The following is a 26,700-nucleotide window of genomic DNA, read 5'->3' on the forward strand; positions in this document are numbered from 1 at the left end:
CCGACCCCTTAATAACAGAAGTCGACATAATAACCTCAGTGCGCCGCGTAGGGCACCGGTGACCTACACGACAGTCAAAGGGTTAAAGTGTAAGTATAAATTAGAACCTATTGCTATTGTCCTAAGGGCGATAAAGTTGAAATGCATCAACGCTTTGCATCCCGACCTCCACGGGCACTACAGGGAAGCGAAATACACGCAGACCAAACATCACTGGTGGTGGAAGGCGAACAGGATATTCAATCAGCTCGAATGTACAACTAATCATACAGGTATGGAACATGCTCAGAAGCGCTTTGAGCTCGTCCACCCAAATAAGCATTAAAAAAAAGCGCCCTTCGTGTTGTGGTCCACGGACTTCGACGGTAGAACTGGGTTCATTCTTCGAAGGCCAACCAAATAAATCTTCGTTTTTTTTTGCTGAAGCGAAACTTTTTTAAACGCGTTTAGAGTAAAATTAATTCGCGACAGATTCGTTACGGTTAGAGAGAAAAGATACAATTAAGAATGAGCGAGAGTGAGAAACTAGACAGAGCGTCTCGCGAACCACTCGACCGTGGAGAGAGGGAAAGGACAAAGCGAGCTAGGTCGTGAAATTTGATTTAAGGATGAAAAATTAAGAAAACCACAATACTATTATACACACCGCAAAAGAAGTTTCACTTCTTTCACGCACCATTTTGCTAGCGCACCATTTTATTTTGTAATCTTCGCTCGTCCCTTCCAGGAATGGTAGTGTTTCTAGAGGAGGACCATTACGTGGCCGAAGACTTCATATACATGTTGAATCTATTGCGTGCGACCGCGGACCGCAGCTGTCCGCAATGCGAGATAATATCGCTAGGCACATACTTAAAGACCTACCAGTACCACGCCAACGGAGACAAGGTGAGCTTTCGTTGACTCTGAACTCTCGCCTGGTGTAGCTTCTGATGCAGACTAGACTCCAGTGTCCAGATAACGCCAGATATCTCCTGAGTCCAATACGCTGTGAAAGTAATTTTGAAATTTTGGACGTGAAGAAATTTAATTCTATATTTCAACCCTCGGACTATATAGAACTGAAATTTCTAATTTGTCAAGATGGATCGTGAAATTTACAATGTTAATGTCAATGGTAATCTTAACCTTCCGCTCATTACTTACTACCAGTTGGGCCGTGAACCCGGTTCCTCTGTATGGGCAATAAAGAAAAAAATCAGTTTTTTTTTTTTTTTATGTTCTCCATAAAAAACTTCAAATTTTATCGATATCTTTTCTATCCTCATTAGATTGTTTATTGATATAACTGCTTGTTGTCAATTGATTGGAAATGTCACTAAAATGTATGATGAATTAATGAGATGTAGCCGTCTGTGTTTCATTAATAATTATTCGTGTGTTACACACGTGAATTTGGTAACAGGAATGTTTTGTTGTGCGCTTTTGAAAATAATAATTTCAACTTGTCTAATGCAATATTAATCAATAGATTCATTTAGACAATATTGATTTAATAATCAAATTGGATTTTAAGTAGAATTTAAAGTTAATCTTTTGCGCCCACAAAAATTGTATAGTATTCGTAATGTCAGTGACAATATGATGACATTAAGTTTCGGAATAAAAATGGCTAATAATTGAATTAAATAAATTAATTAAATATACTTTACGAATACGTGATTAATAAAATGAAAACGGTAAAGGCGACATGAAACCGTAAAAGTAGCTTTAATTAAATCTTTGATCTAGCGATAACCGATAAATATATAAAATCAAATTAAATTTCATTTTATGCGGTTTTCCCTCAAACCGTGGACACGAATAAAGGCATTAGTAAAATTTATCTCAATTATTGGTTTTATAATTTTTTTTATTCTCGAACATAAAATACATTAGGTCCTTTACATGTATATATATTAAATTGCACGGTTAAGAGTTATTCTGTTGAAACTTTTAAAGCATCGCTTTCAATAATTATGGGAGGATTCAAGACAAAGAGAGAAGCGGTCGTATTAGAAAATTACTAAAACCTTGTAATGGTCAAAATGACGGAGCAAGGTGGTAGGATGTCTTGTGAGTCCGCACGGGTAGCCACCACCACCCTGTCCATTTCTGCCGTGAAGCAGAAGCGGTATGAAGGGCGGGGCAGCCGTTGTAACTATACTGAGACCTTAGAACGTATATCTCAAGGTGGGTGGCGGCATTTACGTTGTAGACGTCTATCGGCTCCAGTAACCACTTAACACGAGGTGAGCCGTGAGATCGTCCACACATCTACACATCGATATAAGTTCTAAGGTCTCAGTACAGTTACAACGGCTACTCTACCCTTCATACCGAAGCGCATTACTGCTTCACGACAGAAATAGGCGGGGTTGTAGTACCTACCCGTGCGGACTCACAAGAGGTCCTACCACCAGTAAAAGCAGGTTGTTTGGCTTAAGCGACATTTCGCTTAATACGCGATTTTTATTTGTGTAATTAAAGGTGCGTTTTATTTGGCATCAGCATCAACAGTTCGATGTTTTCAATTGAACTTCAATTAAGCTTACTCCATTCGAATAGCTGAAGAAGTTTTTTTGTTATGATATATTTTTCAAATTTTAAACTTTAAAAGTAAACTCCTGTAAAGTTTCAAAAATGTCGCTTAAACCAAATAGCCTTTCAACCCTCGATAGATTGTTTTGTTGTTCTAAAAGTTTTAAAACCTCAAGTTTAATTTAGCGAAGGTGACGATTTTTCTGAAATGTCCCCCTCCGGACACGGAGCGCCGACCGATGTTCTAGAAGTTCCACTTCGATTGCTAGACGAATAAAAAAAAAGTCAACCTAAAAATATTTTTAATGTGAAAATTCCTTGATCTAGATATCGTGACAAGTTTCTAGAATTAAGTCTAAAAAAAAAATAAGTGATAATAGATGTGTCCTCTGTGTAATCGTAGCGTAAAAAACAAATGACACTGAACTACATACAGCAAGTGCGGATGGCGAACGAGGAGCGAAGGAAGCGTCAGGACACACAGTGGAATTTCCAAGTTTACCCGAACCTGTACGGGAACACGCAAAAGGTTTCGAATATATAAATAATGAATGATGAGTCCTTGAGCTTGGCTAGAATTTTGTACATTTGCTTGTGACAACGTCAGCGTCTAGTTCGATTTGGCCAGTGGTGCGAGTTAAGACCTGGGACGAGACCATGCCTAACAGCATACGGGCTTCATATAGATCAGGGGTGGCTAACTTGATTAGAACCAAGATCTACTGACGAAACAGTCTGCGATTTACCAATGACCTTTCTTGAGATTTAATGACACAATGTAATTAAATAAATAAGTACTATATATTTTTTTTTATTAAAAAGATTAAAATAAACCTGAAATCTATATATATATAAATTAATTGCTGTTCGTTAGTCTCGCTAAAACTCGAGAACGGCTGGACCGATTTGGCTAATTTTGGTCTTGAATTATTTGTGGAAGTCCAGAGAATGTTTAAAATGATAGGATGTTAGATAGATATGAAAATGCGCGGAATTACGAGGTGGGTGGCGCATTTACGTTGTAGATGTCTATGGGCTCCAGTAACCACTTAACATCAGGTGGGCTGTGAGCTCGTCCATCCATCTAAGCAATAAAAAAAAAAAAAGAATTAAAAATAACAATTTTGTTTTCCCTTTGATGTGTCCTCCGTTGGACGGATTCCTTTTGTTTGTTTTAAGTTTATTTTATACCAAAGTTTAGGTCTTTTATTTATCGATTGAGGCAAAACGAAGTCGGGTCAGCTAGTTATATAATAAAAGAGAACTATTGTGCACAAAAGAGGATAAATAATGTGACGCAATGGTCATTAAGAAATGATACAAGATGAAGATGATGCGCGCAGCAATTGGTGATTACGTTGTGCAATCTGTCCTGTGTATTTATATTTTTTGTCTTGCCACGATCGACCGGATATATCGGTTGGCCACCCCTGATATAGTAGACGAAGGTGGTGTAACAAAGCCGGCTACCGTAACTGGGATGGGTCCTAGTTTATCTTATACTAATAGGGTGTTCTTAAACCGGACCCGGAAACGATGAGAAATTGATGAAATAAAAAAAATGGTGCGCTTGCAACTTGGTGCACGTGACAGAAGTGAAACTTCTTTTGCGTTGTGTAGTTTTGAGGGTTTTCTTCATTTTTCATCCTTAAAACAAAGTTCTCTTGTAATAGAGGATGCTGTGTATAAGAGAAACGACTTAGCTCGCTTTGTCCTTTCCCTCTCTTCACAGTCGAGTGGTTGGCGAGACGCTCTGTTTATTTTCTCACTCTCGCTCGCCCTAAATTGTATGTTTTCCCTCTAGCCGTAAAGAATCTGTCGCGAGTTAAGTTTTACTCTCAATGCGCCTAAAGAAGTTTCACTTCAAAAAGCAAATATATTTTAAAATATATATGTATACACCCTGTATCCACAACAGGATGGTATTTTAAGATTTATTTGTTCATAACGAGTCGACCGTACTGGATGGAGTAGTGACAAACCTAGATAACTAACTAAAACTATATATAAATGTATATCGAAGGGTAAAAGGTTTTTTGAATTAAGTAACATTTTGCAACTTTACAGGAGAGCTATTGAAAGTATAAAATTTGAAAAAAGTATCATAACAACGAAAAAACTTCTTCGACTGTTTCAATGAAGTAAACTTAATTGAAAATGAATTAAAAACATCAAACTCTTGATGCTGATGCCAAATAAAACGCACCCTTAATTACAAAGATAAATGTCGCGTATTAAGCGAAATGTCACTTAAACCAAATGCTTTTCACCCCTCGATATCGAAATGTTGAGATATGTGTATGTTACCAAATGTTTCTGAAACGGTTGGACCGATTTTTATGAAATTTTAAGAGAATCTCTAGATTAGTCCTGTGGCGGGTAGCCATCATACAATACTTGACAGATGCCTGAATCTCGCTTACGACACTTTCAACATAAGCTTTTCCATTTAAACAAGTTCCGAACAAGAACATTTTTGCTCGGTAGACCGACGCGACGGTCCGAATGTTGTTGTTCGGAACTTTTATATATACACGCTTATTTTGAAAACGTCGTAAGCCAGATTCAGGCATCTGTCAAATATCTAGTATTGTAGATGGCTACCCGCCACATCACACTACCGAGCAATATCACCCGCTCGGTGGAAGATCTTTCCTTTCGTCGCTTAAGCCTCCCACCGTCCACCGAATGATCAAAGTCAGATACTTTGATCGGCCAGTAAAAGCGAGTCTGGTTCAACTAGCAGTACTTGATCAGAGTGATAATTTAAATCAATCAACGATTTTCATTCGCTTCTATCGTTTATTGAACTTTTCTGATTTTCTAAATTATCAATTAACCTTTTGTCTTTATTGGTCGTTTCCCTCTTACTCCACCGTAACTCAAGGAATTAATATTTTTTTAACCTTCTTCAAAAACGGATGAGACTCTCAATTCGACTGTGTTGCGTGTTTTTGTAGGTGAACCGATTTTGACGGTAATATTTTTTTTTTTTTCAATTTGAAATCTGATGATAAATATGTATGCGAATATGGTCTATTTAAATTTTATCAAGATGCGACCACTGGTTTTTGAGTTATTGCTTATTTTAATCGAACTGCATTAATGAAATTCTCAGTCAGTCCGTTTTCTATTTTGCTAAATTTGTTTATAAATACCACAATGCTATGAAAGCGAATTTTGTTATTGAAAAAAAAAAAAAGTTTAAAAAAACTAAAAAAATACGCTTTTATAGAAAATTCAACTAAAAAATGAAAAATAAATAAAGGTTTAAAAATTTTTATTATAAATAGTGCAAGAAAAAATGATTTTATTGTAAAATATATATATATAAATAGCCTGGTAGTTTCTCTTCTTGATCTTGACGCAGACACTCCGGGTCTCAGGAAAACAAAAAATCGCTAATCCTGATTATCCTAGTAAGGATAACGGATCAAACTGCTTAAAATATTGAATTGTCATCGGATCTTAATAAGCATGCCAAATTTCGAGTTAATCAGACGTTTTGAAGGGGGTCAAAATCATGTTCAAAGATTCCGTTACATACTAACATACGTATGAAGCTAATAAAAGCGTATTAAAAATGGCTATTAATTTAATGAAATAAATTAATTAGAACTATTTTTCGAATACGTGTTGATAAAACGAAATTGGCAAAGGGGAGATTAAACCGTAAAAGTAGCTTTAATTGTATCTTCGTTACGCGACAACCGATGAATATAGAAAATCAATTAAATTCCATTTTATGCGGTTTTCCCTCAACTCGTGGACACGAATAAAAGCTTTAGTAAAGTTTATCTCAATTATTGGTTTTATAATTTTTTTAATTCTCGAACGCAAGAAAGGTCTTTACATTTAAATATATTAAATTGCACGGTTAACAGCTATTCTGTTGAAACTTGTAAAGTGTCGCTTACAATAATTATGGAATGATTCGAAGCAAAAAGACAAGGGCTCGTATTGAAAATAACGTAGCTTAAACTTGGTAAAACTATTGTCAAAAATTTGACATAATTTTGGCGCGAAAATGACATCTGTCAAATATCACAGACAATACTTGCCTTCTATTATCTATAACTCGTGATCAGAACATAGACGTTGTCACATAGTAACCGCTGTATATAGTTAATGCATGGTAATGACTTAGCTAAATTAATAATTAATAAATTAATACTTATTAAAACCGGAGAGATAAAAAGATACATTTTTTTTATTTTTTATTTCCTGCACAGATCCGCCTTTTTTTGTCATTTTTTGGAGGCAAACGTACTCTGTGCAACCTATAAATATATATCGCCGGCGCCGGTTCTCTCTTGTGTAAATACACAGACACGAATGCATATAATTTAATGTATAATATATCGAGGGGCGAAAGGCTGCTATTTGGTTTAATCGACATTTTTGTAACTTTACACGCCATTTACAGCTTAAAATTTGGTAAAAATATCATAACAAACAAGTTCTTCGGCCATTTTAATTGGGTAGGTAAGCTTAAAAGTTCAATTAAAAACATCGAACTGTTGATGCTGAACCAAAATAAAACGGACCTTTAATTACAAAGATAAATGTCGCGTGTTAAACGCAATGTCGCTTAAACCAGGTAGCATTTCACCTCTCGAATTATTCTTCAAATACGTAGTAGGGATGATGGCGAAGATATTAAAAAGCCGTGGAAACTTCTAGAAATCTTCAAAATGCATTTGTTCAAACTTTCATCTAAATAACAAGAGATGATTTACAAAACATTTGTTAGTCGTGAATTATTTAGTATGATCTCCTTTATTTTGAACACAAATGACGTCACACGTGATGGAATGGCCTCCATTCGAGCTACCTAAAGTGTCTATCGATCTCTTTCGTGGCTGTTCAACTTGATTAAAAATTGGCGTGTCGAATTTATAAATAAATGTATTAAATTTAAAAGATTTGGAAGTTGACCGTGTACGGATTGTAGTTAAGAGTGAAAAAAATGTGATTAGTTTATGTCATCCCGCCTATTTCTGCCGTGAAGCAGTAATGTGTTTCGGTATCAATGGCGGGGCAGCCGTTATACTGTAAAAAACTGAGACTTAGAACTCATGGCTCAAGATGGGCGGCCGTATTAGACGTTAATGTCTATGAGCTCCGATGACCATTAAACACCAGGTAGGCCGTAAATAAAATATATAATATGTTCATGTCTATGGTTCTAAACGCATATCAAAATCGATCGAGTAGCTTATAACGAACAATTAAACACATACATACCATACATGACCGTTCAACACGTTATTATTGTATTTTATTTGTTGAAAATCTCTTCAACGTAACCCGTAATTTCTATTAATACGAATATAATATCAATTGCATGGAGTTCGCTTGGTATTGGATTATCATAGCTTGATTAATGAAAGCATGTAAATATAAATAGCATGTTCTGTCTAATTGTCCTTAAAATAAGGTAGATTTTTCTATAGGACTTTGATAAATTTGTTGATTTTAAATAGGTAGTGTGTATTGGTGTTTAGTGAATGAAACACTTCACGGGTTACGTGCTAAAAGCCAGTAAGTGAGGGTGATAACGTCACACACATATTCTTGATTTCGGAATTCGATAAATCACATACAGATCTAAAAAAAAGGCAGCAAATCAATAAAATAAAAACAGATGGCAGCAAATCGATAAAAAGAAGACAGTAAACCAATCGAAAAAAAGATGGCTGCATATCAATAAGAAAAAAAGACGGCCGCAAACCAACAAAAAAAATTTCGCTGGCATTTTCGAAAATTGTAAATCAAAGTCTATTTATTTACTGTACGTTGTTCGATAATTTCTGCTGCATTCTTCAATTTAAACTGCAAGTGGGCTATTTCGTAATAAATAGGCATCATTGAAAATTAATAACAAAAAAAAAACGGCAGAGTATCGCAAGCTTTAGCATTGTAAATCGCTTACTGGGTTTTGGTAATGCACGTGTTAGTGCGACAGAGATAACGCTCTACGGAAAACGAGCGGTCTCTTTCTAGCAAACGAACTCAACGAGCCGCTAGGTTCGGTACTTTAGTGTCTTTAGGGATGATAAATTTAGGTACCCGTCTAAACTTTCAGGTTGACATCACTCCTTGGCATTCTAGCATGCACAACATGGGGTTCGGTTTCAATAGGTCCGTTTGGCATAACATAATGGAGATACAAGAACAGTTTTGCGCTTACGACGACTACAATTGGGATTATTCGTTGCTCCACTTGTCTCAGAACAGAAAGAACCAGGAGAAGTTCAAGGTGATCCTGTCGAAGGGGCCGAGGGTCTTTCACATCGGCGAATGGTGAGTCATTAGTTACCGCCTGTGAAACCGCTTATGAAAAAAAATATTGTTACGCGCCGGGTTTCAGGATAAATAAATTTCCACCGAAGTATAAATTAAAACTTTATTCAACACTTAGAACACTTAAAACACTTCACAAACACTTTAAAACTCTCAATTCGCTTCAGGTGATCCGTTCGCTGTTTCGCTTCGAGTAGTTCCTATTATTAACTGACTGCGTGCCATCTCTGCAATGCTTTTATAGCCGATACCATATCCCTAGAATTTTCGAGAATATTCCACACATCTCTAGTATTGTGTTTCCGCTATCTGACAATAGATGGCGTTGTACTTCTCGAGCGTTCTAGGTGCTACTAGATCCTTCGATATTCATTCGACTATTCGGCGATATATGGCGTTACTCTTACCGGCGTAACAATATTCTTTTATTATATTAATTTTCAGCGGTATACATCATAAGAAGTCGAACTGCAATGCTTCGTCCGTCATAAGCAAGGTCCAGAAGTTGCTTCAGAACGCGAAGCCGTATTTGTTCCCGGGCAGCGTGACGGCGACCGTCACCGCGGGGGGCGCCAAACACAATAAGAAGCTGACCAAAGGGAACGGCGGCTGGGGAGACATAAGGTAGGCTAGCTGACGGAATCCTGGGCCCGCGGTCTGCTCCCGACCTCTGGAGACCGTCCAGTCACACATACCTAACGTGACCATACGTCCCGCTTTGGGCGGGATTGTCCCGCTGTCCCCAACGAAAACAAAAATGTCCCGCTTTCATTTATCTGTTGTGCATGTGCTTATTAAAAACTTACCGAATACTTACTTATCCCAAATCCTTATTGTATTACGAAATACATACTAAAGTAACTCTAATTTTGCTGTAGAAAAGTAGTTTTTTGTTGCGTAATCATTTATAAATATTATTTTAAGAGCAAGTTTTGGTGTAAGAATTAGATGTCAGTGGTGGGTAAGAAGATACCATAATAAATTATTTCAAGTCATTTTTTAAACCATATTTTTTATTATTACTTATATATTACATCTTACCCTGACGTGTCCTATATATTATGTATTTATTTATATACGAAATTCCGTAGGCATCCCGCTTTTACACGAAAAAAAAGGTCACATTACACATATCCCGCGTACCTACCTCCTAGGTGCGAAAAAAAAAGGTTTGCTAACAGTCCGTGGAGCGGTGAAGGCTTGCCGTGCACATCAACAATTTCAAGGAAGAAAAACTATAATAATACTCTAGTATCCTGTTTCGCCGGGACCGCTGCCCAAAGCTTAAACGTGCTGCCAAGTGACGAGTCATTTTGACAGAAGACTTTGAATTTGTGTCTCAAATAAATAATAATTTAAAAAACTCTAAAAAAAATACGCTTTTATAGCAAATCCCACTGAAAAATAGAAAAAAACTAAATAAATATAAAAGCATATTTATTTAGTTTTTTTAAACTATTATTTATTTTTCATTTAATAGTTGATTTTAAAATTTTCTATATATATTTTTTTAAATTTTTTTTAAATATTGCATTGTCATCGGTTCTTAATAAGCATACCAAATTTCGAGCTAATTCGACTTTTTGAAGGGGGTCAAAATCATGTTCAAAAATTCCGTTTCATACTAACACACTAACGTACATACGTCTGAAACTAATAAAAGCGTATTAAATAGTCTTTGTTTTGGGTGCAATAATAATATGCCATTTAAATAGTCTCTGGTCCGCGGCAAATAAAACACTGTACGTAATATATAAAACTCACGATCACCTCCAGCTTTGCTGTGTTCGGAAATGCTTTGCTAGGGAGCGTCGTCTGCTGCTGGCGACCATCTTCAGAACTTTGAGAACCAGGTGGCTAGGTGTCCCCCATCTACCTTAAAGCGAGTTCTGTCTGCAGTGAGGATCGGAAGTCGGGAGGGACTAATCAATGGGTCTTAGTCGGGTATAACTCGTTTCCCAAAATAAAACAAAAAGTGGACCGCGTGTGAAAGAGAGCATCTCTATCTCTCCACAACGATCGGTCCCCCCGATCTTGCCCCCTAAGTGTTTCGGGTCTCTTTAGGTGGAGATCACGGGAAGCTTACCTCTTGATTAGACTAAAAACTTGCACAGTATTAATACTTCTAATAGTCGCCCGGTAGTCGAAATTCGACCATAATTATTAATTTAAATTATAAGTTTGAACATTAGTATGGTTCTATAACTTCTTTAATCACAGATTTCGCCAAGGCTGTACTATAGACAAATAATATTAAAGACAAACAATATTAATCTATTCTCAATTTGACCACAGACTTTAACAATAAATAAAAGAGTATATATGCGTGTGTGTGTGTCAAATACATGGTAGTGTGTGTAATGTTTTTTTATTGATTAAATGTATTTTTTATGCATAATTAAAAAACAATATTAGCATTTTGCACTCCTTCTCTATACTCTCTACAAGTGTGAGAAATTTCATACTTCTCCGTCCGCGCAAATTTCGTAAAAAGGGGTGTAAAGTTTTTGCTTCACGTATTAATATCTAGATATTAAAGGAATGATCATACAACAGCCATTTGTCTATGTGTTGAATTATTTTTTATTCTTTTTCAGAGATCAAGAACTGTGCACGAACATGACAAGGATAGGCCGCGAACAAAGAAGATACAATTACTACGCTTGAAACGGTTGTTAATAATAATAATATAAAAAAATCATTACAACGCCATCTATCCGCGGCCGCGGGTACTACATTATTCATCAGACCTAAGGCTCCGCGCTTGTCTCGGCTTCGTTGAGGCGTCGTCGCGGTAGCAACCTCGCGGTAGGTCGACTTGTAGACATCGCTCAGATGACGTGTCTATTATCGAACACCCTGTATCGTGAATTCGTACTAGTCAACTAAGTCGATTTAAATTTTAATTAATCTCTTACGTCACGATCGGATGATTTCAATTGAACTCTTAATTATAGTCCAGGAGCACTAATCCAATATTATACAGTGTGCTTAGTGAGAGTTTTTGAACGAAATTTGTATGCAGTTGGAACAGCGCCCCTAGCGGCAAACGTAGGCAAATGTTTCTCCTCCATACTAATTTGAGTTAACTTTTACGCTATCGAGAACGTTAAAAAACTCGCACTAAGCATACAGGAAACCCTCCTATAACGCGGTAGATCCGTTCCCACAAAGACCCGTGTTGTGTGAAACCGTGTTAAAAGAAACTAGAAGCCCCTACAATATACAGAGTAATTTTTTTCTGAATTAAAAATCTCAACTATGCCTGGATGTATTTTTTGCTCATCACTGCATAGTATAAAACAAAGTCGCTTTCTCTGTCCCTATATCTGTCTGTCCCTATGTATGCTTAAATCTTTAAAACTACGCAACGGATTTTGATGCGGTTTTTTTTAATAGATAGAGTGATTGAAGAGGCAGGTTTATATGTATAATAACATCCATTAAATAGTGGAGAAATCAATAATAAATTACAGTTTCCGAAGAGAAGCGAGGGCGGGTCGCTAGTTATACATAAAAAAATAATCAGTATATTTTCAGTTATTCCCCCATATATAGTGTGTTCATAGTGCATAATGTCGTTTTCTGAATAATTTTTAAACAAAAAATCTCGTTATCGTGTTGTAGACGTTGCCGTGTTATAAGAAGGTTTCGGGATATTTTCTATTCGTGTTATAGCGGAACCGCGTTGTAGGAGGTTTAACAGTATTATAAAGTATAGTATCCGATTCGCTTGTGATAATCGATAATGTCTATTGGCGAGGACGAGGGGCAGCCGTTGTACTGACGAAACTGAGACTTAGAACTCGTGTCTCAAGACGGACGTTGGCATTGACATGGTCTATGACGTTGACGATGTCTATCGTCAACGTCATAGACCAAAATTAAACTTAACAGTACGCGAATTGGTTTTTAATTACAAAAAAAAATCGATCGACAATAATGATTAAATGTTAAGTATTAAAGATTTTTTTTTTCGTTATGCGGTTTTTAATCGCGGCGCTTGACGGCGCTGTAGTTTGCTTCCCTGACTACTGAGCCGAGAGTCGTGAGTTTGATTCTCACGTATACCAAGTATATCGGTCCTACCGGCGCGAGGGACCTTAATTACTTAATTAGTTTGGACCAGACCACGTCGTATGACTCTTTATTTGTTTATTAATATCAATAGATGCTTACTGCTAATGTGATCCATAGATACGATATCGTCAATGAGATTGAGGGGGTAGGAAGTGAGATTTGAGGAATCTTGTATCGGTGCAGGGAACCCCTCCCAACTCTCCTTTTCCCCCTCTATGGGTTAGTGATAACTGTAAAATTACTCTTGAACTTCGAAGGTTTTTTTTTGTTATACTATTAACCTCGAGGGGTCATTCTAGATTCACCGAGCTAGTAGGTGAGCTCACGGGGCTCAAACCGGGAGTGTTGCTAACACTGACCCTAGCAAGAGCCGTGCTTCTCAGAATCTACCACCGGATCGGAAACGCGACCCACTGAGAAGATCCGGCGAGAAACTCAGTGGGCTGTGTCTGTGGATTAATTCACTCGTCGAGCCCTTCGTCGCAAGCGACGGGTTCGGCGAGGACGGTGACCGGGTTCGAAGTGAATGCATTGTATATTACGCGTAGCAGCATCGCGGCCCCGACCGCAGATGGCGCTGTAGTCGATCTCTGACAATTTACACTGGACTTGAAGATCCTACGCTTCTAATGTGATTACGAGAAATATATATTTATATATATATATGTACATACATACCTTATTTTTTTTTTGAGAAATATTAATTTTAATTTAATTTTATGGAACCCAGCGCGAATTATAACGATGACTACACGCTTTGAAAGCGTCGCGGTATCCGCGTTCAAAAAGACAAAAAAAAACGGCAGAAATTTTCGGTAAAATTATTCTTTATCGCCTTCCGTGTCGGTTGTTTCTGCCGATACAATTTTCAAAAAAGGTTTCGCGTAACGTTCGATCGTTACGTGACGACGAAATGTTCGCTTACCATCGAATGTGACGCGGATTCGTGTATCTCGTCGTATAGCAGAAAAAAGTATTAACCAAAAAAAAAACAACGTACTTATTATTATTTGTTAATTAGCTTTTTGATTCGGGACTACGTCATTTAAGGATGTAGCGCTGCGCGGCGTAGTCGCCTGACAGGACTGCGGAGGGAAACAATAGTACAATAGTAGGTAGTCTCCTGTAACGGGCAGGCGCAGGCGGACGCGGCAGCTATGGGATTCGTCCACACAATATGAACGCTTTAAATTACTAGTAGCTTAAAAAAACTCACACACATACACAAAATACACACATACACAAAACACACGCATACACAAAACACACGCATACACAAAACACACGAATACACAAAACACACGCATACACAAAACACACGCATACACAAAACACACGCATACCCAAAACACACACATACCCAAAACACATACATACCCAAAACACACACACACGCACAAAACACACACACACGCACAAAACACACAAAACACACATACACAAAACACAAAAATACACAAAACACACACACACACACACTCACACACACACAAACAGCGAACCGAACTAACGATCAATTTCTTCATGTTATCCTGTCGATACCGGTTCAAGTTATTATAGTGAAGTTATAAAATGATTGCATCGTCGCATTAGTGCAATCAGACGCAATAAGTTTCAGTCGGTTCACGTATTGGGATGAGGCAGCAATGTACAACGAACACCGTCGGAAAGGTCACGCGAGGTCGTGCAGCAGCTGTTTTGAGTTTTTAGAGTTAATAATCATTAATCATTTACACTCATTAAGAACCGAGTTCTTTTAAAGTAGGGCTGTCCAAAATAAATACCTTTGCGGGCTTATTAATTTTAATATAAAAGCTAAAAATACTTTCCAGACATTAATATTTTCAAAAAAACATATTAGTAATAGATAGCTTCACTTTTAAAATGATGTCATGGGCATAGAATGCTACAAGAATAAAGATAAATTATACCAAATATTGATTATATGTTTTGACAAAGAATTCTATTAGTAACCAAACAATTTATATCCAATACTATTTTGTTGTTAAAAGCATGCGTCCCGCGGGACTTTCTCTGGACAGTCCTATTTTAAAAGTTCCAGTAACTAAAATTTGTTGGGCAGTTAAATTGAGAATAAATAAAAAAAACGTTCTTTCTCTTTCAATCGAATTGTATTATATCGCCTCATACTTTAATGAAATGTCCACTCGACACATTTCTTTCTTTAATACATATCCACGCTTGAAATGCAAACATGACTAAGCGACAATAACTGCTTTGTACATAAATGATAGGCAATAACCATATTCGTTGCCCAAAAAATATATATTTCTAGTTCTATTAAAATAATTTTAATCCTACAGCTAGATTCGTTAAAATAGATATTTTTTTTCAGGTATTTCAACTTTAAATTAGTCTACTGTAAAGTTCACGCATTGTCGCTTAGTCACGTTTGCCTTTCAAGCGTCGATATTGAGTTTTTAAATCGAAATTGGACATTCATTTTAAAACCAGCGATTTAATAATAGATCACCTAAAGCATAGTGTTGAAAATAGTTGTCTTAAAGTCTATCGTGTTAATTTTAATTTAATTAATTAATTGGTGCTATTTAAGCATATAATAGTAATATTATTCCGAAAGTAAATAACTTTTCGTAATGTAGAAAACTGACAACAGATGGCAGCACATGTATTGTTTTTATGTAAAATGATAAATTTATATATTTTGTTGATTTAATATGAATAAAAGTGTATACATGCTTTCAGTATTATAAGAGATGCGTTTATTTACTCCCTTTGTCTACTGCATACTCAATAAGAATGGCGCTTAAAGAGTAAAGTCGAGTCGCAAGTTGGTACTGACGCGCACATTTTTTGTCATACATTGCGTGCTTAATGAGAGTAGACTTTGCATCAGTCAGCGTTCAAGTCACCTTGTAGAACTAGAGATTAGTTCACTGTCGCTATATTCCTTTTTTTTCGTAGTCCTTTTTTTATTATTTAAATAAATTTTATTGTTTAAGTATTTATAATAAAGATGTTGATTAAATAACGTTTATAATTATTTGTTTTTATTACCTCTTTATTTATTTTATTGTCCTTGTAGGCAAACGAGCATACGACCCACTCGATTGTGAGTGATTACCTACCGTCGCTCATGGATGTCAGCAAGGCCAGTGGCAGAGTTAAGTCGCTGCCAAAAGCAAACCGTTTCAATTCAAACGGCTTCTAGAATTGTTTGTTGTACAATGTTAAGTCTATAGAACAGTGAAAATTTTGTAAGTAAATATTAAGGCATTACTGTGCAGCGCCCTTTGCATCGCAATGTTAACTATAGTCTGTGGGAGAGACGAAGCCCGCCAAAATGAGATACATAAAATTTATATTAAAGCCTCGTAGTACCTATGCATGTGTTCCAGTAAAAATACTATCGATAAATAAAAACACATTTAAAATCTGTTTGTTGAATCGCTTTGTGCAATGATGTCGACTTTCAGGAGCCTCAGATCTTCCCAGAGGTCTTTAAGCACAGAATTAGCCACAGAACTATTTGTATGTGCTTATATAACAAAAACTAGGGGTATGTAGTACAGTTTAGGGGTATGTAGTATTCGATTCTATAGGCACTAAGGTTAGGTTTCTCAGGTGACGAAATTTCAACTGAAGGTGAAATATAGACCGTGAACAAATATTTATTTTCCATTATAGAAGTAACTTTGAAATTGAAAATAAAAATTGAATTTCCAGTAACTTTGTTACTATTTACCGACTATTTAGCGCGGTATAATAGTCTACCACACTCGCTTGAAAGTTTGTAATTTTTTTCTATGATGTTTGCTCAGGCCTCTTCTGGGTACCTACATAGTCAATCATAAAAGAAAGCCAATGTACAATAAGTATTTATTTTAGAAAATGCACCATATTACAATTTTCAGTCACAGTTTAATCTTAAAAATCAAATATTAAACTTAACATTCATTATAATTCTTATAACAATGGTAATATATTAATGGTAGTGCCTAGGTAGTAGGTACATAATAATTCTCTTTATAATCAATATAAAAACATGGATACAAATCGTCAAAGTTCCTAGAATAGTTACGTTTCTTACTAAATTACCAAGATTTGCCATTTAGGACGAGTTACAGAAATTTCAAAATTTTATGTTCGTTACACATTTGCCAGAAAAGTATACATATGGGGACGGAAGAATGTGTTATGCGAGTTCTATTCATCTGTTTGAAGGGTCTGCCTATGGCACATATACCATAGGGTGTTTCAAAAAAAATACGTATTAAAGGTTTCATTATCGGTACTATAACAAAGGCGGTCATCTGGTTTCGCGCGCTTTGGAGACAATCATAATTTACTCTCACGGCTTAGTCTTGTGTTTAAATAATATTGTAATTAATTTATTTATTTTTTGGAATATTTTACAGTTCCTGGTAGTGCAAGACTGGCGAACAGTGAATATAATGACATACATATCGAAGAGTGAAAGTTTAATTTTGGGTGCCCGACTGGCATGAGACTCTCGGGTTGTCAGTTCCGGTATCGGCCGGCGACGCGTGTTTACCGCTTCAAACTCTGGCGCGCACTAATTGGGGGTGCAAATGGTTCAATAGATGGGTAGCGCGGGGTGGGTCGTCGCGGCATGAACCTGAGTCACAATCCCTTTGGCTACTGTTGCCCCGCGAAACAGAACGCTGCGTTACAAAAGGCCATTTAATTTAAGCGACATTTCGCTTAATACGCAACATTCATCTTTGTAATTAATAGTCCGTTTTACTTGATATTAGCATCAATAATTCGATGTTTTTATTGGAACGAAGTTCCTTATGGGAATCGGCGGAAGGGTACCCTAACCGGGAAAAAACGTCCGTAACGTAAGATTTTTATTAGTAACTAGCTGACCCGGAAAACTTCGTAGTGCCTCAATCGATAAGTAAAAGACCTAAGCTTTTGTATAAAATAAACTTTAAGCAAACAAAAGGAATCCGTCCGACGGGCGACACATCAAAGGAAAAACAAAATTGTTATTTTTATTTTTAATTCCGAGCTTTTTCATATTTTTTAAACCTTCTCTGGACTTTCACAAGTAATTCAAGACCAAAACTAGCCAAATCGGTCCAGCCGCTCTCGAGTTTTAGCGAGACTAGCGAACAGTAATTCATTTTTATATATTTATGATAATAAAATAATGTACACAGTGTGGGACTTAACTTTGTAATAACGTACAAATTGGTAATGCACACAGTGTGCGACTTAATTTTGTAATAACGTACAAAAAATTACATATTTTTTAATCATTCATTGACTACGATCTCAGAGCGTTCGTTTGCGCAATACACTAACTCTTATGCAAACAACCGTGAATGAAGTATACCACAATAAGTTCGCACGTTACCGAATGGCCGTGGATTGTTGCGAAACCTCCAGTTTTATTTTCTTTATACCTCGAATAGAACTTAAAATTTATATTCTTATAATAAGGAACTTCGTTCCTATCCGGTGTCCCACGACACCACACATCTTTTTTTTAAATGAACTTCAATAATTAAAAACTTCTGCTCGAGGTTAGCGGCAAATATGTACAGTTGGGTTATATCTAACGTGACCAGACTTCCGTTTTGAGCGGGACTGTCCCTTTTTATAATTACGAGTTTCGGTGTCCCCGAAATGAACTCTGGAACGTAAAATTGTCCCGGTTTCAGCGGAACGCGAGCGCGGTAAGCTATATTAAAGCAAATTTGTTCCTCTAATAAATATAAATATAACTAAACATCTTGAGTACATAATAATATATATTATGTTCTTTAATTCGTAGCTTTCAAGCTAACTTTTCCGAATAATAACTAAAAAAGTATTGTTTTAAGCTATTGCATAGCTTTTATCGCGGGCTTTGAGCGCGGCGAACGAATCAAGATATTCCGTAACGAAAACAAAACCTAACACACCCCACTCCGCCTACCATGTAGCTCACGTTCAACACATTCACACGTTGCGCTTGTGTAGTGTTTGTGAATAAGCGCGCGGCGTGACGTCGCACTGCATGCGCATCAGAAAGTCTGCCCATCTCTCTCGCGCGCGGTATAGCTTATAAGTGTGAAGGTGACAGTTAATGTTTTGCTTTTGTTAATGTTTATAAATATAGCGTGGTCTTATTTTATTATTATTGTTTTAATATTAAATCATTATTATTGTCTAATTATAATTGCATAAGTTGACAAAAAATGCTATGCAATAGATTTACCGCGGCAGTCCCCGAGTCCCACACGTGTTTTTTTTTCATTCAATAGTCCCAAATAAAACAAAGTCCCGTTTTGAGTAAAAATATAAATGGTCACGTTAGTTATATGTTCTCAATCAGTATAATAACTATCTTCGTCACACTCTGAACTATCAATCTCATTTACTAATTCTTCCTCCCAGAACTCAGCAACCTTTAAATACAAATCCATCGCAGCGGTGGCATCCTTCACAGCAGTACGTGGGGCCTCCAAGCCACGTGACAAGTAACTTCTCGTCAGCTGTCTAAGCGTTGGATTGTACTTTTTGTACTGCAATATAAAATAAATGTGGATTCTTTTAAAAATAAATTTGTGGTTATGTTTTTGCCGTGAAACAGTAATGCGTTCCGGACTTTTTGGCGGGAACGCGAGGAGTGAAGTTGTGTGATTTGTTTTATTTTGGTCTATTTAGTGTTTCTTCAGGTTTAAATGTGTAATAACACTGGTTTATTAACTGTTTAATATCTGTGAAAGTGGACAAATGTGGGAAAATGAAACAAAGCCGCTGGACGTAACTTCTCGGGATCCTCCAAAAAGTCCAGTGAAAAAATTTCAGCAAATGACCACTGTTTTACTGAGATTATATTTCATTTCATCCCATGTCATCTCATTTCATTTCATTTCACTCCATATTATAATTTTTCATAAACTTATGAAAATAAATTAAAATAAGACATGACTTAAAGGTCTTAGTTACCAGGTCATAAAATCCCTTTAAAAAAAGTAGTCGTCGTGACCTAAAGGTTAAGACGTCCGGTGCATTCGGATCTAGCGATGCACCGATGTTCGAATCCCGCAGGCGGGTACCAATTTTTCTAATGAAATACGTTCTTAACAATTGTTCACGATTGACTTCCACAGTGAAGGAATAACATCGTGTAATAAAAATCAAACCCGCAAAATTATAATTTGCGTAATTACTGGTGGTAGGACCTCTTGTGAGTCCGCACGGGTAGGTACCACCGCCCCGCCTATTTCTGCCGTGAAGTAGTAATGCGTTTGGGTTTGAAGGATGGGGCAAGCCGTTGTAACTATACTGAGACTAGAACTTATATCTCAAGGTGGGTGGCGCATTTACGTCGTAGATGTCTAGTTGTTTAGTTATCAGTCCTATTCCGCCGACAAAAATATATGTAGGATAGCTCTGTGTAATATCTTATTTTTTTTTTTAAATCTACCTCACTTCTGATTGATAAAAATATATATTTCTTCTAGTTTTGTCTTCTTGACAAAACAACCAAACCAAACACCAAAACAAACATCAGTTTTAATTCTTGAAGAAAAACAATTAAAAATTGCAGTGTGGTCTAATTAAATCAATGATTGCACATTTTACATGATGTAAAAGCTTGTCTCAAGTTTAATTTATGTTAATATGTACATTTTATACTTATAAGATATTTTTGGTCATAAAAACGTTGTTGAAACTTAGAGCAACATGAGTAAAATTTTAGAAATGTACTATTAATAATACCTACCCTTGTATAAAGATGATACGTGGAAACATCTCTTATATTATCTTCTGGGTGCCCCAGGCCCAATAGCCTCAAGCTTCTCGAAACATCATAGCCTACTAAGAGACAATTTTTTAATATCTGACTCACAGCTTGACGAACCACTTTGATGTGTAAGCCTCTTGACAGATCCTGAGCCTGTATTCCATGAAAACGTGTGCGGTAATCTGAAATCTAATAAGTAATATATGTAGCACTATTCAACAAAGACATTTTTCACCATATTATCACAGTGATGAGAGAGATAGTATTCTTTAATGTACACTTAATAAACAACATAAAATACAAAAAGTAAAATTAGCAGTCTTATCGCTCAGAGCAATCTCTTCCAGACAATAATAGCATGGACCAGAATCGTTTGGAAACAAATAACACGTGGTGTACTGAATTATATAGATAATTGAATTATATAGTAGTGTAATTGAATTATATAGATACACACAGGTACAAACATATATATTATACACAGCATACACAAATAATGTCATGAATATACAAATATCAACAATATAATTTGCCATTAATCAAGAAAGAAAAAAAAAACAATATAATAATAGTTTTGGTTCTTTACACATAAATAAGAAGCTGCCTAAGCTGTAATGATAGAATGATCACAGAATGATAAATTTGTTGTCCTACCTACTTCTGATGTAAAGTAAAAACAATACAGTATTTCAATGAAGCAAGATAGTTTACACACACACACAGAAGCTGGGATCATGATTTAATATCTCAAGATGTTTTTTCATGGCTTAATATCTCAAAATGTTTTTTCAATGCTATGAGGGCACCTGCAGTCTTACAAGTCTAGAACCCAGCTGATTTTAAGTGGTCAGCATTGCTCACCAGCTTTAGAATGCCCTGGGGCACAACCCAGCTGCTACTCACTTAAGGAGGTGGCTGACAACAGCATTAACACCGTAGATGTTTTGATCTCTGCTTAATATAAGATGGTTAGTGAGCTAAATTGTTCATGTAATGATAAAAATCAAGTTTTATGCATACCTGTAAGTTTCTTGGGTTAATGACAGCGTTATAAAGGCATATCTTGTCCTCGTTTACGATAGCCACAGACGCGGGGTAATTTCTGATACCTTCAGAGGATTCCACACCGATCGATTTGCAGTCAATGGATACAGCATCGGCCATAATTATAAAATCTCTATTTTATATTCTTCTGAATAAAACAATTTATTGTACTCCCTAAGAAAAATCCAGACAAAGCATATAAGACCAACTAACAACTATAAAAAGTTTCCTAATGCGAAAATACCTATTCGCAAATCAATGTTAATGCAACTTGCTAAATAAACAAAACTTGGAACTTAAAATAAAGTAGAAAGTAAAGTATTTTAAAGTAACAAACCCCAAATAGGACGAATATAAAATCCCTTTTTGTCTTTGTGTTAACAGATAATTTGCAGAACGTGGTATAAATCCAAAATAAAAACTCATTTATTTCTATTTCTTCTTTTCTTTCAGTACAGTAAGAATTTATTTATAATTTAATGAGTATGTTTTTATCTGGAACGGTTTATTTATTTTGATTGCCTATGAAAATTTCTACGAAAATATCATGAACTACTTAAAAGCAATCAACAAGAGTAAAAACAGTATCAGAAAAACAATTCGAAAAGTATCTGAGACGGCGATCTGAGACAGAGAAACAAATGATTCAAATTATTTCAAATGGATCAGAAGTTTAATTAAAATGCTACTATAATGGTGATATATTTTAAAACTAGTAACCCTTTTTCTGGGTACTTACCCGTTTGTATGTTGCTATTATTGTAGTTTGGCGTTTATGTACTATGGTAGATATTAATTTACGTTACATAAAAATATTCAAAATATTACATACAATATTCTCTGTACTATAAGTACTCGTCAAGTATAGCAATATGAAATGTTTGGATTAAAAATTATAAGAATCGAAACTTTATAAAAATTGATATTTTTGGTAGAAGATCACAGCTTCTGCATTCCATTCAATCAACAACGTTTTAATTAATTTCATGAATATTTTTTTTACTTTTTAACAATTTAATAATGAAATTACTACTATCGATGAATTAAAATGTATTATAAATCTTTGCACTCTTTCAGTTATGTATTAACAGTTGATGATTTTATGTTTTTAGAGACTACCATTTTTATAACAAAAATAAAAATTCTACTATTAAAACTTACATTGTTAGCATGAAGGATAGTATTAGCCTTTCATCAGTTGAATAGTTAAAACAAGAGTATGCATGAGCAAGAGTACCTACTATGTTAAATAGGGGACAAGTTAAAATGTCCACCTGTAAGTAGCAAGTTATTTTTCTCTTATCGAAATAGCGCTAATGTAGGAAATGGTAATAGCATGAATATATCAGTTTTAAACAGAGTGAAGCATTCAGGATTGCAGTGAAAGCTATATTATTCTACCTAACTATAAAGGAGTGGCTTCGCGGTATATTAAATTGACGTCATTATTGACTTCCGCGGTGAGGGAATAACCTCGTGTAATAGATATCAAACCCGCAAAATTATAATTTGCGTAATTACTGGTGGTAGGACCTCTTGTGAGTCCGTACTGGTGGGTACGACCTACCCTATTTTGCGGACCCTATTTCTGCCGTGAAGCAGTCATGTGTTTCGGTTTGAAGGGTGGGGCAGCCGTTGTTACTATACTGAGACATTAAAACTCATATCTCAAGGTAGGTGGCGGCATTTACGTTGTAGACGTCTATGGGCTCCGGTAACGACTTAAAATCAAGTGGGCTGTGAGCTCGTCCACCCACCTATGCAGTAAATAAATAAAAAGTTATACTTTACAGTGTTCGCAGCGCAAATTGGAACATAGCCGAAGTGTGGTACATATCTAGTTTAATTCGTTGTTTTTTAAATCTTTCCACTTGCTACTGTGGCGCCACCTTAACTGGCTTCCTTACAGCAGACACTTTTTAATATACGGAGACGGTACTCTTTTGTTCTATCCTCCATAATTGTTAATTGGGATAGAGTTATACTCATGACTTTTGCAAGTGTGTGTTTGCTTACGCGGACCATATCCACATGACCAACCCTGCCTTTGCAGGATAGCTATCGGAGCACCATGGTATGTGAGGAATGTAGAGAAAAGCAGCACGGCACGAGAACCCTCTTATTGTACTCACCACAAAATCGACTCAGACGACGGGGCAACGAACAGCCACCATCGCCGTAAACATTTCCTCGGTGCCTTGAAGCTATTTTGCAAAAGTAATAGGTACGAACAGAAGGGACATGTCCAACAAACATTAATAAACTTTACCTCCATTGCGTTAATGTTAAGTCGTCATTTTAAAAGAACAGGCAAAAAAGGGTATAAGTAACTGAACGTTCCATAAATGTTAGCTCACTGAGTTTCACACCAGACCTTGTCAATGGGTCGCGTAACCGATGGTAGAAGGTGGTGTATTCTGCAAAGCCCTGCTTTTGCTAGGGCTACTATTCGCTAATTCTCTCAGGTTGAGTGCGTGAGCTTACCTGCTCGTCAGGGCGTAGCTGAAATAGCTCTAAGGCCATCGACCATCAAATAGGCAGGGAAAAAAAAGAGAAATGTTTTGCCAGCACAAGTTTAATATCAAAGGATTGTAATTTTTTGTAGCAGATTGCAGATTAATCTTATGGAATAGAAATACCAAGCTAAACTTCATTTTCAATACAAATTTAATATAATAATGAATCATCACTTTAAGTCATTCATTTATTTTTTTGTAGCCTCTTCTGTCGCTCTGTCCGGCTTCCCACTTCTTCGACACAGTTCTGTAAAGTTGCATAGCTGCCCTGGCATCCTCCACTGAGCTGTGCTCTCCGTGCTGTATGTCAATGCTTAGTATTTCTTTAGCTAAACGCTTCAACGACGGAGTACTGCCTTTTGTTATCTGAAAAAATTTTTATTATTTAAACGGAGTGCTTTTGTGCATGTTTTGGTAGCGAGCCAAGAGGGGCTTAACCAAAAAAGTGTAACAGTGAAAAAACAATACAACAAAACGTAGGAAACAAACTTTTTCAAACACCAAAATGAGTTTTGAAACGGATTTGTCAACATTGTACCATAATAGAGATAATTCTAATAACAAATAATTAATAGATATCACACAATGCACATACACATTAGGTTGACTACTAAATTTGACTGTTTATTTAATCATTACTTAATATAAACTCCAGTTAACCGTCACATAGAAGGTAGTGGAGAATTTGAGAGAGCTCATCTCTTTGCACAGAGCAGTGAATAAGAGGTATTATGCCTACTGCAAGCACATTATTAATCAGTTTAGGGGTCAGAGAGGGAAACAGCATAATACACATGCCATCTAATTTATATTAAAAGTAGTGTATCACACTCTAAACTGTATTGTATCCAGCACAGTATCACAGAAAACCAGTGGCACTTCCTAGACAGCCATAGTTACCACCTATTGGCTGTATTTACCCATCCTACCTCTATTAGGTCTGGTCTCTGGTAGTCTGTCATATTAATTTAATAACAACTACATTGAAGGTAGTTTAAAAAAGTGCATTTTACTTATGTAATTAATATTTCTCACCTTTTTGAATGGTTTGTACTTAGATGTGTCCCGGATATTTCGTTTGGGATGTGACAAAAACAGAACATTTAGATCATTTTTCAACGAGTGTCCAACTAATATTTTACCTCTAATAACGTCTGCTACTTCTTTTTGAACAATTGAAAAATCTTCACCATTAATTAGATCCTCTTTGCGTATCCCGCTGACTATTGTACGATAATCTTTAACTTCTTCACGGGGCTTCACAAACTTGTCGTATATGCAGTCACCAAATTTATTGACTAAAGATACTCTGGCTAACATGTGATCATTTCCATCATAACCTACTCCTACCATTTCGCAGTCCATAGCAATGAACTTGGTTATTTTGTTTTTAGCTTGTTTCCTGTCATTAAGTGCTATATCATCTTCATGTCCGTCTGCCTGGTCAGGTTCTAAATTCAAAGTTTCAAATTTCCGAACGGTTGGCTGCAAGTCTTTGCTTTTGTTTATTTTCTGTTCAGTTTTCCTGTTTCTACGGAATTTACCTGTGTACTGCTCCTTTGGTGCTTGTTTTTCCTCTTTGTGATCCATAAGAAGATTACTCGCTAGTAATTTTTGCCAATTTGCATTTATAAGACCCCTCAGCGATACTGTTTGGTTATGATCGTCAGAAGCTGTTCGCTTTCGCTTATGAGAGTTTTCGACCATATTTATACCAAAAATGAAATTGAAGAAACTTCTGACGATAGTTACGAAGGAATTACAAGATAAATACAATATTGTAAAAATGAATATAAGCGAATATAAGATTGCAATAACTGTGGCATTCGCGTTTGACATATTACTGTTTTATAGATTACGTTAACTTACAATAGATTAGCCATAGTACGCGACACAAAATACCGTTGAATAAGACTTTTACATACAAAAACAAAACTTAAACTTGTTTCTAAATATTTTATAATTTTACTGGACGAATTCTAACGCTTAGATTAAGTTAGAATTCATTAACGAGTTCGTCGTGGCCTAAAGGATAAGACGTCCGGTGCATTCGTGTTGAGCGATGCACCGCACCGGTATGCGAATCCCAAGCGGGTACCAATTTTTCTAAAGGAATACGTACTTAGCAAATGTTCACGATTGACTTCCACGGTGAATGAGTAACATTGTGTAATAAAAATCAAATCCATAAAATTATAATTTGCATAATTACTGGTGATCGGACGTTTTGTGAGTCTGCACGGGTAGGTACAACCACACTGCCTGTCGTGAAGCAGTAATGCGTTTCGGTTTGAAGGGTGGGGCAGCCGTTGTAAGTGCCATGCAGTTTAGTCCTCATTCAAAGCTGAGCACCAGTAGAATACGATTTTTTTTTACTATTAACAGACTATCGCTTCGGATCAGCAACGACCTTTATTTTAGTTTGTGTGTCGTTAGTGTTTGAGGTTGTGGCATTGGGTGATTTAAGGCGAAAATATATTCATG

General features: G+C 36.2%; 3 protein-coding genes across 11 annotated transcripts in view; 1 reads left to right on the forward strand and 2 right to left on the reverse strand.

The window, feature by feature from the left end:
* The window catches only part of Mgat2 (alpha-1,6-mannosyl-glycoprotein 2-beta-N-acetylglucosaminyltransferase), a 64,361-nt gene extending 48,436 nt beyond the window's left edge, over nucleotides 1–15,925 (forward strand). For 4 of the 8 annotated variants that reach the window (XM_028184339.2, XM_028184338.2, XM_089731206.1 and 1 more), the window contains 6 exons: nucleotides 127–272; nucleotides 728–888; nucleotides 2,924–3,049; nucleotides 8,609–8,826; nucleotides 9,271–9,450; nucleotides 11,424–15,925. In XM_028184339.2, the coding sequence (XP_028040140.2) occupies nucleotides 127–272; nucleotides 728–888; nucleotides 2,924–3,049; nucleotides 8,609–8,826; nucleotides 9,271–9,450; nucleotides 11,424–11,493 (901 nt within the window). In that variant the 3' untranslated portion in view covers nucleotides 11,494–15,925. The remainder of the gene's footprint in view (nucleotides 1–126; nucleotides 273–727; nucleotides 889–2,923; nucleotides 3,050–8,608; nucleotides 8,827–9,270; nucleotides 9,451–11,423) is intronic. The other 4 variants (XM_028184340.2, XM_089731209.1, XM_089731208.1 and 1 more) reach the window with 1 other exon arrangement.
* Nucleotides 15,926–16,755: 830 nt separating this feature from the next.
* Nucleotides 16,756–22,213, reverse strand: LOC114250469 (RNA exonuclease 4-like). 2 transcript variants are annotated; one of them, XM_028184351.2, is made up of 4 exons: nucleotides 22,038–22,213; nucleotides 21,677–21,874; nucleotides 20,636–20,845; nucleotides 16,756–19,427 (listed from the first exon to the last, which is right to left on the reverse strand). In XM_028184351.2, exons 2-4 carry the CDS (start codon nucleotides 21,818–21,820, stop codon nucleotides 19,230–19,232), a joined length of 552 nt encoding a protein of 183 aa, XP_028040152.2. In that variant the 5' UTR covers nucleotides 21,821–21,874; nucleotides 22,038–22,213; the 3' UTR covers nucleotides 16,756–19,229. The 2 variants fall into 2 exon arrangements, with proteins under 2 accessions (XP_028040152.2, XP_089587342.1); XM_089731216.1 differs by lacking the exon at nucleotides 22,038–22,213 and having other exon boundaries at nucleotides 21,677–22,031.
* A 2,046-nt stretch (nucleotides 22,214–24,259) lies between these two features.
* On the reverse strand, nucleotides 24,260–26,475 carry LOC114250466 (uncharacterized). Its single transcript, XM_028184346.2, has 2 exons — nucleotides 25,252–26,475; nucleotides 24,260–24,582 (listed from the first exon to the last, which is right to left on the reverse strand). The coding sequence occupies exons 1-2, from the start codon at nucleotides 26,053–26,055 to the stop codon at nucleotides 24,397–24,399; spliced, it is 990 nt and encodes a 329-aa protein (XP_028040147.2). The 5' UTR covers nucleotides 26,056–26,475; the 3' UTR covers nucleotides 24,260–24,396.
* Between the last annotated feature and the right edge of the window lie 225 nt (nucleotides 26,476–26,700).

The sequence above is a fragment of the Bombyx mandarina genome, chromosome 11 (assembly GCF_030267445.1).
Source record: "Bombyx mandarina strain Sakado chromosome 11, ASM3026744v2".
NCBI lineage: Eukaryota > Metazoa > Arthropoda > Insecta > Lepidoptera > Bombycidae > Bombyx > Bombyx mandarina.